Source organism: Haliaeetus leucocephalus, unplaced genomic scaffold, assembly GCF_000737465.1.
Source record: "Haliaeetus leucocephalus isolate CR32 unplaced genomic scaffold, Haliaeetus_leucocephalus-4.0 Scaffold362, whole genome shotgun sequence".
Lineage (NCBI taxonomy): Eukaryota > Metazoa > Chordata > Aves > Accipitriformes > Accipitridae > Haliaeetus > Haliaeetus leucocephalus.
The window spans coordinates 4,682,789-4,697,391 of NW_010972798.1; the positions used below are offsets into that span (position 1 = coordinate 4,682,789).

At 40.2% G+C, this 14,603-nt stretch overlaps 2 protein-coding genes across 12 annotated transcripts in view; one reads left to right on the forward strand and one right to left on the reverse strand.

The window, feature by feature from the left end:
* The window catches only part of MFN1 (mitofusin 1), a 30,736-nt gene extending 22,590 nt beyond the window's left edge, over positions 1–8,146 (forward strand). For 5 of the 10 annotated variants that reach the window (XR_774687.1, XR_774689.1, XR_774688.1 and 2 more), the window contains 7 exons: positions 130–234; positions 1,218–1,320; positions 2,304–2,533; positions 3,047–3,202; positions 3,726–3,922; positions 4,228–5,041; positions 5,255–5,344. Coding sequence is in view for 2 of the 10 variants with exons in the window: in XM_010572914.1 (XP_010571216.1) it covers positions 130–234; positions 1,218–1,320; positions 2,304–2,533; positions 3,047–3,202; positions 3,726–3,922; positions 4,228–4,435 (999 nt within the window). In the remaining 8 variants the exon portion in view is untranslated. Of the gene's footprint in view, positions 1–129; positions 235–1,217; positions 1,321–2,303; positions 2,534–3,046; positions 3,203–3,725; positions 3,923–4,227; positions 5,176–5,254; positions 5,390–6,307 lie in introns of those variants that run through there. The other 5 variants (XR_774684.1, XR_774685.1, XR_774686.1 and 2 more) reach the window with 5 other exon arrangements.
* Positions 8,147–8,582: 436 nt separating this feature from the next.
* The window catches only part of GNB4 (guanine nucleotide binding protein (G protein), beta polypeptide 4), a 33,477-nt gene continuing 27,456 nt past the window's right edge, over positions 8,583–14,603 (reverse strand). For both annotated transcript variants that reach the window (XM_010572923.1, XM_010572924.1), the window contains exon 10: positions 8,583–13,619. In XM_010572923.1, the coding sequence (XP_010571225.1) occupies positions 13,513–13,619 (107 nt within the window). In that variant the 3' untranslated portion in view covers positions 8,583–13,512. The remainder of the gene's footprint in view (positions 13,620–14,603) is intronic.

Here is a 14,603-nt window from a genome sequence, read left to right on the forward strand (position 1 = left end):
CAAAATAGCAATCCTTCCTGACTATCAGGTAATTAACTGTTACAATAAATGACTCAATGCAGTGGTCTGTTTTCACTCTGGCTGAAAAAGGTAGGAGAAACATTTTATGTATTTACCACATTCTTCCAGGTCTCCTCTGCCATGACTGATGAGATTTGCCGACTTTCACTTTTAGTTGATGAATTTTATTCAGATTTTCACCCTTCTCCTCAAGTATTGAAGCTCTATAAGACAGTAAGTTTTCTTGCATGGTTTGAAGCCAGGCTCTTTGTCTTTCCTTTAATTTCTACTTCTGTATTTTCATAATTTGCGTAGCATTTTATGTGACACTTAAATGTTTAAGCATTGCAGGATTTTTGCTTCCCGACATATGCATATCTCTGTCTACCTAAAACTGGAAACAGTTTAAAATATTTTCTGCTTTGTTTTGGTGAAGAAATTAATTCTTTTTTTCAACAGTCTTTTTACTGGAGTGGTTACTGAAACTGACATCCTGATTTGTGGTCTTCACTTCTAGTGAATAAAGACCTTCCATAAACAATTTTCACTACTCCTAAAATGAAATAGATCCAAAATAAAACAAACTTGCAAATACTGACCACTTTATATTTATTTTTTTAAAAAATTTTTAAGGAAAAAAGGCAGTTTTTATTAAACTTCTATAAATTCCTCCTTAAACTTAGTATTTTAAAGGAGCTTACACCTGTAAGTTTGCCTTTTATGCTCAGACTTTGCTGCTAATGAATGACTGCTGTAACTCCCACCTATTTCAGCCTTGTTGATCAGCTGGGAGCGCTGCATTTTCAGGGCAGTCTATGCTGTCCTGGCTCTGCAAAATGTCCGGAGCAGACCTCCACGGGAGTTGATGGGATCGGTTTATCTTTGTGCAGAGCAGTGAAATGGGCTCCCATCAAATGATGACAGTAAAGGCTTTGCAGGGCAGTGTGGCAGTGGTATGCTTTTCAATGCCATGGTTTATCGAAAATACAGACTTTTCCATATGCCTTTTAATGATTACAGTCCTAGAGAAATCTTTCCTGTGTTCCTTTAGGTTTTCAGTCACAGTGTGCAATTTAAGGCATGGTATTTGCATGGTAACGTGCTTTTCTTCCCACTATAAAGAACAATGCTTAGTGTTTAACATATTTATGCTCTGTATAATGTAATTGATTAGCTAAATACAAATTGATGAGCATCTATTCTTTATGAAACTTCAGGAACTGAACAAACATATAGAAGATGGTTTGGGAAAGAACCTGGCTGATCGTTGTTCCAGTGAAGTCAATCAGTCAATGCATCAGTCACAGCAGGAGATGATTGGTAAGATGAGGAAGGAGGAGTGTTAAGACCTTTTGTTTGGAGGAAGACAATTTAAGAAAACTTGCTTTTAAAGAATTTTTTTTCTGATGGTGATTTTACATTAACATTATAAAACAATAAAGGAAAAGCCATCCTAGATCAAAACTGAGTGTCTGTTCAGCTTAGTAGCCTGTCTCCGATATTAAACAGTAACAGATGCTTGGGGAGAAGAGTAATGAAGCAGGGTAAATATAGTGATCCATCCCCAGTTTAGGGACTGCTGAGCCAAGGTACTGCATCTGGATTAATGGCTTAAGCAAGTAGTAATAGACCTGTCCTCTGGGAACTTGTCTAATCCTTTTATAAACCCATTTAAACTTTTGGCTTCCACAACAGATATATGAAATACACTAACTGTTAGATAATGTTTCTGCAGTATAATCCTCTTCCTAGGTCCCTCCAAATTCTGAGTGCAAAACAGGATAGTTTCACAAAGTATTTGTGCATTCCATTTTTTCTTTTTCTTTTTTAATAAGTAGTAACTTTATTGCATATCCATATCTCTCTTCTGATCTGTTTCTGGTAATAAAAGATTCAGAGCTAGATCGTGGAATTACGTGAAGCCTTCTGTCATCTTATGCAATAATGTTGCCTTTTCTGTAGGGCACCACAGAACTGCTGGATAAACCAGCTTTTTCTTAGTCCATCCTTATCTTTTGACTATTGATATAGAGGTCTTCCAGTTAATTTGACCATTTTTTCCAGTGGTGCTTTCTCTATGAGCTGATTTTGTGTGACTTTTCTTTTATCAGAGTGATAAATTGCCTGCTCTGCTATGATTAATACTGCTAAAATGCCTACTGATTTTACAAATAAATAAAAAAATTGGCAAGTTTAGATTCTTATAGTTCACAAAGCTGTTCAGCAGTGCAAGGATGCTACTTGTGAATATGCTGTAAAGCTTTTAATGTTAACTCATCTTTACTATTCTGTTTTATTTCTAGAAAATCTGAAACCATTGTTGCCTTCTGGTGCTCAGAGTCAGCTCCACTTGCTAATTCCGTGCAGGAAGTTTGACCTCAGCTATGATCTAAACTGTCATAGCCTGTGTGCAGATTTTCAAGAGGATATCATGTTCCACTTTTCCTTGGGATGGACTTCACTTGTAAACCGTTTCTTGGGTCCTAAACAAGCCCAGAGAGTACTACTGGGACTAGCAGATCCAAACTTACAAGTGAGTGTTTCAGAGATTAGGCTGACATTTTAAGTGCCTTGTTTTACCTTGATGAGAATATATTGATTTTTGCTGTGTTTGCCTCTACTATTTACATGCTTGCTGCTACTTTCCCGTAGTCCCTTTGTGTGAAGTATTTTTGGTGAGGGTTGTTTTTATTGGATTATATTCAGGGTTAGAATGGAACAGAAAGCCTTACCTAAACTGTCTGCAGCTGTTACCTGAGTTTTGTTTTGCTTCGGATTGAACCCTTTGGGTAACCTTTTCATTTGTAACTTTTGGATCCTTACAGCAGAGCCAGTCCTATGTAGAACCCTTATTCTAACCCAGTCCCCTGTTGGGCAAGGCACTGTCAAAACCTCCCCTGCTTATCAGGAACATTGTTCAGATTTCTGTGCTGAAATGTTTACTTTAAGTAAATCAAACCCTGAATATATGAAAATAAAATAAAACCAGTCTGCTGTGTAGCTCCTTAATGCTTTTTACTCAGGCTGCCATATTCCCCTCTTCTAGATCCCTCGTCCTTTAGCTACCACCCCATCTGCTGCCAGCCTTCCTGCCGTAACTCCAGAGAACGTATCGCACGATGATTTTATGGTTCCTTTGGTAATGAGTTTAGCTTCACTGACATCACGGACCTCTATGAGCATCATTGTTGTTGGAGGAGTGGCAAGTATTATTAGCAACATTCACTGTACTAGAAGCAATGGCAAAGATTAAACTGGTCTTTCCTGTTTGGGGTGTAACGCGAAGCATGTAATGGACTTAACACCGGGCCAGATGAGTGTGTGTAGTACACTGGATACCTGCAATCTGTAGTGAGAAAATTAGTCTAATTACTCTGAGCATAGTTGGACATATTCTCTATGCCATATGTCTGTGTTCAGTTTCTGAATTAAAGGATGATTTGATGGTGCCTCATTCAGTTTGGACTTATTCGGAGCTTTGCTTTCTCCTTCCTTCTTCATGAAAAAGCAGCAAGGCTTCTGTAACCTGCATGTTCTCCATGCCACTGGGGTTCTGGCTCATTTGAATATAGCTGTATGGCTCTGCAATAATAATACAGAAATAATATATTTCCTTAAACTAATCTGGTGAAAGGGCCATACAGATGAATTAAAAAAAATCGGTGGAATTAGAGTTTATTCTGTAGGGCAATTTACTTAAGCTAATGAAGAATCCTCTCTTTCAGATTTGGAGAACAGTAGGCTGGAAACTCATCTCCGTTTCCTTAAGTATGTATGGGTTGTTATATCTTTATGAGAGACTAACTTGGACGACTAAAGCAAAAGAGAGAGCCTTTAAACAGCAGTTTGTAAACTATGCTACTGAAAAGCTGCAGATGATCGTCAGTCTTACAAGTGCTAATTGCAGCCATCAGGTGCAACAGTAAGTATCACACTGGTGTTTCTCCTCACTAGGATAGGAAATTATGTCAGCTTGGTACTGTTGTCCTGGGAGTGGGGACTGGCTGTACGTGATGTGGGAAGGCAGCTTTAGTGTCCCTTGGCATTTATTATGAGGGAATTTCAAACTCTCTTGAAATTACCACCTGGAAAGGTCAATACATACGTCTCTGTGTGTATATGTGTGAGAATTAGTCTTAAGATCTAGACTGTCTTTGTCCAACACCTTACTTTGAAGATGCGGGAGTTGGTTCAGTTCTCGTGGAAGCTGAATTGGTCTGCTTTTAGGTTAGCACTGAATCAGCCCCGCGTCACTTTAATGGTGAGCATTTGTTCTGCCTCCAGGGTTGGTACGGGTGAGTTCTGTGCAGCCAGTCCTGGCTCTTCTGCACTGTGGAAGAGGAACTTAAGAGCCTTTCTGAACTGTTCCATTTTTTTTGTGTGTCTCTTTCCCAAATGCATTTCCACCTGTCTCTGCAAAGTAATGTCTGGGTGATTGTCTCCCTCAGCCTCCCCTGTTGAAACAGTTTGTTTTGATGAAATTATTATTTCAGAAAATTAGGCCTGCTAAATGAGACCTCTAACCACCAGGGTGCAGAACACCTCTCCTGTGTAGCCCAGGGAATACTTTACTAATACCAAGTTCAGCTTCAGCAGAGGAAAGAGAAGCATCCCTGTGTCCAGCAGCTGTGTGTCTCTGTGAGGACATGGAAGAGCTGGACTCAAACCAATGCTCCAGTGAGGTGAAGTAGAGAGGAGAGGAGACATCTCCTCTCCTATGGGAGAGCCTGGTTGCTGGCCTGGGGTGGTAACTGGGTTTCTTTCCCTTTGTGTAAGGAGTCTTGGAACTCAGGTGGGGAGCAGGTGACTGAGGAGGCAAGTAGGATCGGGTGCCTCAGCAAGTCTGGGGCACTCCTCATCCTGCAACGTGCTCACGTTCCCCATGAGCAGGGCGCTTGGCGTGGCATGGGGTGCTGCACGGGGGAGCACTTGGCTGCTCCAGGATGTGTTAGTGCCGGAGTCCCCATCTCAGACTTGTTCCTGTTGATGCTCAATGAAAAAATTGCCAGACATGATGTTGGCATAGACTGAGGTGCATTTGGTATGTTTAAGGTTTCTTTTTTAATTTAAAAAAATACATCATTCTCCTGCTTTCTGCTATTCTATAATCCCTTAACAGCTGGAGACTTTGATTGCTGTGTTCTACTGCACACTGCAACACCGTGTGATTTTTTTTTTTTTTTTTTTTTATTTTTTTTATTTTTTGTCACACAGACTTCTGTAAATCATGATTACAAACTTGTTTTCCTTTTAGGGAAATGGCCACTACCTTTGCTCGGCTCTGTCAGCAGGTGGATATTACCCAGAAAAACCTGGAAAAGGAAATTGCTAGGCTTTCCAAAGAAATAGATCAGCTGGAGAACATACAGAGCAACTCCAAGCAGCTAAGGTAAGTCTGGGTGTGACTGGCCACAGGCAAATTCAGTGAGACTGGTGCTTGCTGTTAACTTTCAAGTTGAAATGAGGTAAGTGCAAGTGCAGAAGGGCATGCAGCAATACCTATTTTCTTTACTTATAACTGAACAGCTCTGGTTAAGTTAAATAAATGTATGCTTCTACCTAGGTGAATGAGCAAAGCTACAAAAATACTCATTCGTAGATTGTCTTTACCTTTGTCTCTCTTACTGTATAGGAGAGATGGCTTTCTGAAGAATATTAATCTTCTGTAGGTAAATTAGGGTGGCACCTTCCCAAAGAACCCTCCCCATAGGAGAACAGGAGAGCAGCTGTACTGTGTTGAGTCATTCAGTGCAGCCTTGTTTTTCTTTTCGTTCCAGTAGTAGGTGTTTACAGAAGAGAAACTTCCAGCAGTTGGTGGTTTAGGGACTTTGGAGCAGCCTCAGCCTTAGCTTCATGTTCTTTTTGCCCTGCTGTAAGCTGCCTCTTGGCCTCGGGCGTTCAAGACCCCAATTGGGTGAACGTTTAGCCCCATGGTGTGCACCCCATGCCGTGGTATGCTGCAGGAATGGCCTGCATCAACCCTGCTGGGTGGCCTCCTTGCAATTGCAGAACCTCTCCCAAGTTAAATGTTAAAAGGAAAGGCTAGAACCAGGGGAGTCCCGGATGGACCTGGCACAGCCTTTGGGGAAAAGGAGACATGGGGCAGACAGCTGGCAGCCTTCTGCTGCTGCCTGGTCAGGTCCCAGACTCGCAGCGTCCAAGGCTCTGACTAGAGCCTGTGTTTAGGTTTTCTTAGGGCTGTGGGTTCCAGGAATAGAGGAGTAGAAATTAAACGCTGATGTTGTTTCTGCCTTCTTTGTGATGTTACTGCATTGAAGTAAATCCATTGCTTTTGTTTGTTTTACAGAAATAAAGCCATTCACCTTGAGAATGAATTAGATCGCTTTACAAAACATTTCCTTCAAAAGAGTAAATAAAACACTGTTGCTAACTTTCCTGCTGATCCTTTGTAGGACAAAGTAGAAATGTTACAGGTGACACTTCTCCTCTGTGGAGTCACATGAAATGATTTATATTTTAAATGTTACTTTGATTACACTTGTTAATTCTTGTACAACTTGGACTCTGATGGTGAAACAAACTGAAGAGCTGGGGTACTCTGTTACATTTGGTTTGGGGTTAAAAATTATCTTTAAACACTAAATTTCTTGGGCACTTGACAATAAAGACCCAAATACTTCCTGGTTTTCATTAGTATTTAGCAGTGGCAAGTCTCGCTTCCTGGCATCCAGGAGTTTATGCAGGGAGAGAGAGCTTATCACAGTTATCGGTGTCTCCTGTTTTCAGTTGCTTGGCAATTAGCCAGGGATGGAGGATGCTGCTTTTTCATGTGTGCATGTTTTTTGTGTAATTCAGGGAAGTACAAACTCTAGCATGGGAAAAAGGACTCTTGACTTGTTTTGAAAGCAAGTGAAATGGTGTTGGGCAGCAGTTCCTCTTCCTCAAATGGAAGTGAAAGATGACAGCAAACTGCAAAGCCTTCACTTATGAAATGCAGTAGGCTCTAGTTTCCCCTCTGGCTACCACATTCAGTCAAGATGGCATCGATTATGTAAAAATAAACCTATTTCAACAAGCTTCTCAGATTTTTTGCAGGTGGTGAAACACTCATTTGCCCATGAGAGCAGTGCTAGAACCCACCTTCAGGTGAGCTGCGGGTGTGTGTCACTGCCACCATGCCAGTGTCCGTCCAGGCCAAGGAGAATTTGGGGAGCAGAATGTCTTGACTCAGGTTTTGCAGGTTGGGTGGGAAAGCTCAGGGTGTCAGGCGTGACCTTGAGCTCCCACTGCTGGTTTCCCAGAGCAGGGAGAGGCTGGGTTTGACAGTTTTCACTCGTGCAATAATCCAGAGCAGTCCCTTGGTTCTGCTGCAGACCAGGTCTCGTATAGGTATGAGACTTAAGGCAGGTGTGTTGGAGCAGTTTAACCTTTGCTCACCTCCAGCACTGCACAGCCTCTGCAATTATTTAACACCTACTTTTTTCTAACTAGACTTTTTAAGAATAACTTATTTTAAAAGAGAAAGCCTTTTCAGAATATTTATATATTTTTATGGAAGTGTTAACATGACTAAATGAAATACTCAACTTTAAAACTAAGAGTTAGGGATTTGCTATTTTCTGGCAAGTAAGGGCTATCTTAAAAAGAAATAGCAGTAACATCTAATGCTAGAGGCAGTTAATTATTTGAAGACAACACTGTTTTCATTGTACTGTATTTTGGTGTTTGTTTCTGACTACTAGCACAAGCATGGCTCTCTTGGAACTTTCATTAGCAGTATGCATGAGGAATCTCAAGGTTTTTGAGGGAAACTGAAATATGAAACTGAGTAACAGCCCAGCCTTCTTGTATGAGATTACAGCTGTGTATTAGTGCTCTTTTTCTCGAGCATTTTTACGGACATTGTATCAAGACAAAACTTTACATGCATGTGTTCTACAGTTATTTATTAAAAAAATACTACCCCTTTGCTCTAGTAAGTTATTTGGCAGCTGCATCAAAGGTGAAAACCTACAACCACAGCTCCCTCACATGTAGCGCACACCCTGTGTAGGACAGGACATAACCACTGAGGCTGAATTAAAAAAGCTGCTTCCTGGAGCAGACAGGCAAGCTGTGCATGCCATGCGGCAGTATTGATCAGTTCAGTGTTTTGGTTTGGGAGAAAATAACTAATGCTACAAATTTACAAAGGGAAGGATGTGAAGGTGGTATTGTGGAACAGCAATTCTAATACCAAAAATGAGCAAGTGCTTTAAAACCTGGGTTTTTTTCCCAGTCCAGGATTGGTTGGAACTTCCAGCTCACTTCACTGTGGTATCAACATGCCTCCCCCCTCCTTTCCCTGGCAGAAAACAAAAACATACTGCTTCAGGGGGACAAAAAAAAAATAATCACCTTGATTATTTGTTCATACGGGCTGTTTACTTGTGTAACATCTTGCTGTTTAACATGCACACAGCACAGTTCGGTTCACTGCGAGAAGGTAACGAGAAGCACAGGTTAATTGTTGTTGGGATGGCTGGTCTGTCCACGTTCAGAGTCGCAGGAACAATCTTGAACTTTAGGACAGGGATGCTCATTATTACAGCTCTAGTAAAACATTCACAAGTGACACAGTCTGGTTAAAAGCACTTGTTTATTGGTTACAATATCAACTCATGGCAACATCTTTCACTGAGCCACTGTACAAATACAAAGAAAAAGATCCATCGTGGAAAAAAAAAAGCTATAAACAGAGTTCATAGCAAGTGATTTTTTTTTCACAGGGAAGTCTTTTTACAACAGCACTGTTAAAGAACAAATGGCACAAGTCCCTGGTTTTTTTAATAGCTTAAATAAAAGCTTTAAGACTGTTTCTGAATACATACACAATCCAAAGGCAGTGCAGAATCACTTCATAATTGGTAACATTACCGAAGTTTTCCAAAGTAGTCAGCAACAAGAAGAAAAAAAAAAGAAAAAAAAACAAACCCAAAAAACCTAGCTGATGAGAAATGCTGGAAACCAAAGGCAAATTAAAATCAAGCATGTTTAGAAGCATTTTGTTTTGGACTCCTTTGGATGTAATATGTACTACAAGTGTTCAGATGCTTTTATTTTTAAAAAAAAAGGAGAAAAACACAAATAGAGCACCATTGTGTAAGTAAAACAAAGGCTTGAAATAGATATCTAAGACTATTCCACCGAAGTCCATATTAGTTAAAACCTAAACATACTGTGTGGTATAAGAATGTCAGGCACATGTAATCTGTTATCAGTTATATCAATTAGTAACACTGTTCACACATTTACCATAACAACACTGCATTAACATTCTGCATGTATTTTACATAACCAGCAATTGGATAAAAAGGCTTGTGGTGCCTCTGAAGTGTAGGAAGTAGTTTTACCAGCATGCATGCCAGATTACTGTATACAAAGTGCACCATCAACCCATGCTTAATTACTTTTACAGGAAATGCTATCTCAAAAATCAGTCATTCTGCTACACAACCATTTATACCAACTAGTTGAATTAGCCAATACTCTCACCAACATCTTAAAGCACAGCACTAAACCTAGTGGAGGTGACAGTGTCCTCAAAGAGGAAAGACTAAGCACTCTTGGAATGTTTTCACAATGTTTTCATTCCACCTTAAAGTAATGTGAACTTCATTGTGGGACAAGCGGTTACACTAACTGAATTAAAGAGTTAACTATTTCCAACCCATGCATTACAGTAAGCACACTAGGACCAGCTGTTACATCAATTCAGCTTTGCCAAGTCAAAGTCAGGCCCTCTCTCCTTAGGCAGGGGGAAAAGCCTATTTATTTAATCCATGTTCCATTTCGAATGGTATATATTGTTGTCAATACATTGAACTATCAGTTCTGCCAGATACTGCGACGTATCTGCGGTTTAGCAAGGCAGAGGATAGCAGTGTTTGGAAGAAAAAAGGTCTGGAGACAGATGGAAACAGGCCCACGTTACTGGAGTAAACGAGTATACATCACCACGATGCCACGTAGAAGCTTTTTGTGGTTTCCAGAATCTCAACCAGTATCTACCGATAAACCGATGTCCAAGTCTACACGGGAACAAGCCCAAGCTGGGCGCTTGCCTGATTAGTATTCTCTATTGCAAAGTTAAATCAACATTAGAAAATGCTGACAGAAAACTCTACCTGAATGAAATAAATCTGGTTACACAAAGCACATCATAGTTCCACTTCCCGAGCCATGAACGACTGACGGACTGACTTAGAATAGAGGCTGGGGAAGAGCCACCTTGCCACCGTTTTGGCACAATGTTCTTAGTTACTCCATTTCTGTAATTACCCAAGTTACTTGAAATTCAGATAATGACATAGTTGGGCAACAAACTTTTAAAGACAGGTTAAGATGTACCCACCAGTGCTGCAAAATCTGCTGTACAGTGAGTTTGCTGTCATGGTGCACAGCTGGACATCACACAAGCTGCATACTTGAGCCTACGTTAAACTATAAGCACCATTTTCTTTGAGATTCAAAGCTGGGTATAAATAAAACCTTTTAAGTAAAACCTATGAAGGGTCATTTTATTACCTTCCTCATATTAGGAGGAGTTTGAGCTTTTACCATTAAAACCACATCCATTTTAGTAAGGGCATCAATTTTGAAAGGTCACCGATAGCCGTTTTAAAAAGGCAATACCACAGCCTGTGCACGTTCATCATTTGGCCTCATATAATAACAATGTGTTACATTAAATCTGTAGGCTTTAAAAAAGTAAAATAATCTAAACGCTATCCATGACAGTAATCAAACAGCAAACGTCACCTTGGCAGGCAGGATCTATCACAAGCTTTCTACAAGTCCCCAAGAAGCATCAGATACCGCTTCCCCAGCTGTGCTCGGGCTTCTTCCAGGTTTCCTTGTGCACCGATGCAAAAGGAGCCACCTCGGGACCTGCAGCACTACAAACACTGGTTAACCAAGTAGCAAAAGCTGGCAGATATTTGTAGGATGCTTTTTGGAAATCTCATTAGGAAGTAGTTGGCACTCTTTATTTATTTGGAAAGCAGCTGAATCCAACAGACAATTGCCCATCAAACAATGACAGCGAAATTATTTGCAGTTAATACCTGTACGAGAGCCATTACCACGTTTACAGTCTACCTGAACTTTTAAGAAAAGTTATATATACATTTGTAAAATTGTTTTTGGAGTTTCGCAAGTAGAAACTACTTTTAATACCAGAATGTAAAAATGGCACCTGTCTTCGCAAAGGTGTTGACTAGGAAATTGGTTCAAAACACACTTCTATGGAAAAAAATCTTTTAGAAAAAGAATTATTTTCTTAAAATTCCTTAGTAACAAATTTCCAGAATGACTCACTCAAGGCAGCTGTGAGTTAAAAAAAATAATCAAGTGCACCACTAAAAAATAAACCAAGTCTGCAAGATCCCAAAGAGCTGCTCACTTAAGAGAGTAACAGGAATTCCATTACAGTTCTGTTAATGCAGACAGATCATAAAGCAAAATGCTGCGGAATTCCTGTGACGTACAATATAGTGTGATTTTGGTCCTACACCACAGTCTGCTCTTAGTAAATGTATACTTCTCCAGCACAAGATGCGCCTTTTTCTTTTTTAAAAGTGAATTTACTGTGATTGACCGGTACATTTATTGGCACCTTCACCATTATAGACATGGCAAGTTTACAGGCACAGTCTGGAAGTACTGAAATTTAGGATTACAAACGTCAGAAACTTGACAAATAGTCATCTCAGCCACAAATCTGGTTTGATATATTACAAGATACCGGGCACTTATATTTACTACCTGACCCAGAGATACCCAGACTCCCCACAACTTCAGATGAGGGCAGATTAACATCTTCCAACCTGATGATTTAAAATTCACGTATCTTTAAAATAAGTCACTTAAGAGAAGCCAATAGACTTAATTCCCCTTTCCAAAAACGCCACAGACGTTCTGATTCCCAAGAGAACATCCATTGCAAGCACAGGCATGCTGCCAGGCACCAAAAAGTTAAGCAATCTTCCCCGGGTATTTTCAAGTGGGCATCAGTCACTTGATTTTCCTGTATCTACGCTCAACTCTACGTGATCAGAACCTATCATTTCTAAGCAACTGACATTAAAATCAGAATAAAATCAGGAACAGGAGAGGAAATGGCTATTTACAGTGACAGAGCTGCAGAACAATTAGCATCTAATAAGCCACCATGGTACAGACCTCTGTGACCACAGGAGAACAAGCAAGTCGCTAAGTTTATACTATGAAGTTGTAAAGGGTCACACAGGTAAGTAAGGTTATTTGGTTCATTGTAAGTTACACAATTCCTTTTATAATTCACACTGCACGTAACTGACAACAAGCGCTTTTGGTTGTGGTATGCTTTGGCAACCCCCTAATTTGGAGGGGGGATTACAGGCGATTAACTGCACATTCAAATCTCCTTTAAGAATTTAAGCAAAGTCCTCCTAAATTTCTCAGTTGGTTGTGGTAATTGAGCAAGCTTTGCAAATACACTGCTTTCTGCGCGCTGAGCATCATGCCAAATCATTTTGTTAGTGCAAATCAGCTAGAGTTTGCGATGGGCCAAAACCACCTCGTTTAGTTAGAGCTGAATTGTCAAAAGGAAAAGCACTCAGCCACTTAACGACAGCAATGCAGGTCACTTGGCTTCCATGCCCAAGGACTGCGTGGAATAACTGATGCGGAAAGCTGCAGTAAGGAAGCTAATACTTCTGGAACTGGATTTTTTTTTTTTTTTTTTACATTTTTATTTTCTGATTATTTTTGCTGTTGTTGCAAGTCTGCCTGGCATTAACTCCTTGGTGTTTGGAGGCCATGACTGCCAATGGATGAACCAGGAACCACTGGCTTGAAGGAAGAACCCCCATGATTAAAAATAGGCAAGCAGGTCAAGAAGTGAGTGAATAAGGCGGTAGGTATTAACTGGGAGTCTCCAGGGCCTTTAAAAAAAAAATTCAAATGCCTTCCATTATAAAAACACATACAGACCATTGGCTTCACTTTATCTACAGTAAATTCACAAAAACATTTAAAACAGCAATCTAGTTCATCCACTACAAAACTCAGAAGTGACATCTCGGGTTAAAAGCAAAGCTATAAATGTAGTTCCTTAAAAAATGCAAACATATTTCTTTACATACAGACAAATGTTACATGATTGGCTGCTATAATGTGTATATTCTGTTATGTACAAAAAAAAGTACAGGATTAGCAGACTGAGCACAAGCAAAAACCCTTCAAGGACAATCTAACCAAACCACCAAAAACAAAAAGACTGGCTCTTAGTTTGTCGGTCACCATGATTATGTGTGCTGGCCCCTTTTAAAAAGTCAGTGATTTCTTCCCCCCTCCCCTATTTCTTCACTTGATTTTTTTTCTAGTTTACAGAAAGCCTTTTTGTGTAATAATCAGTGAATAGAAAAACTTCACCTGCAAATACAAGGTAGAAATGTTATTTCACAGCTATAGGCTGCAGCATTGATCTCTCCAGATCTCAAATGGAGAATGTACATGTTTGGCTCCCAGTTAATTCCAGATTCTGAGAAAACTGTCCCAAGACCCTGTAGCTACAGCCATGCCGTCATCAGTAACACCTAAACAGCTGACACGGTTGTCATGGCCAGCAAGGACACCTGGAAAAGAAGAAGCAATGGAAGTTAATAGCCACAGGACATCAAGGACTTCAGCTGTTGCTCTGCTTTCCCAGCTAAGTCTTCAAATTTGCTAAAAAAGATGCAAGATCTAATCATCCTTTTTGTCTTTACCCTGAAGAACTATGTGTATCACGACAGCTATATCAAGAAACTCAACAATGAGGTTTTTAAAAAATGTGTACACACAATATTGCCTCCATTTTTCTCTCAGCACCTACAACTTCTTTCTGCCCCAAAGACCTCCTCATCCCTCATCAGACTCTCTACTGTTTTTTTCCCCTGTTTTCAGCAATGCTGTCCACAATTTCAGCCACCAAGTACTTCCAAAATTGAATGTGATGTCTTCTGACAATGCCCTGGATACAGGAACTACCTTGAGTTTCCCATGTTTTGCAAACCCTAAGATTAGAAATCGCCCATGTATTGTATCAGACTCTTAGAAAAGCAGCACCGTACCCTGCCTCTTCCCGCTTTGTTTTTGCTTTCCTTCTACCCGTTCTTGCACTTGTCTGCTCTCCCAAGGTACCACATCCAGGTCTATTAAAACTCAGCCTGTCCACATCCCTTAAGGAAAAGGACGTATTTTCAGTGTGAACAGCAGAAGCAAGGTTCAGAACTGAACCAGGCCCCATCATTTAAATTACTGTACGAAGTGAGAAAGATGTAGCTATGCTATAAACATGCTGTCTATCCTGAAGAAGTGACTACTTCAAGGACTAGAAGTGTCCACTTCCCCTCCCTCCCAACAGCAGGACATTCAGGTCCCCAAAGCAGAAAGACTACTGTAACTTACTACTATCTGAATTACATCCTCTGATGGGTGCAAAAGTCAAAGCAAATGCATAATTTTGTATTACTTAGTTTCATATACTTCAGTGAGATAAATTTTCTGTAGATGTAACGTAATTTTGAAGGCTGTTCCTTAGCCTTGAGAGCCGGTATCTACCAGCACACAGATCTATA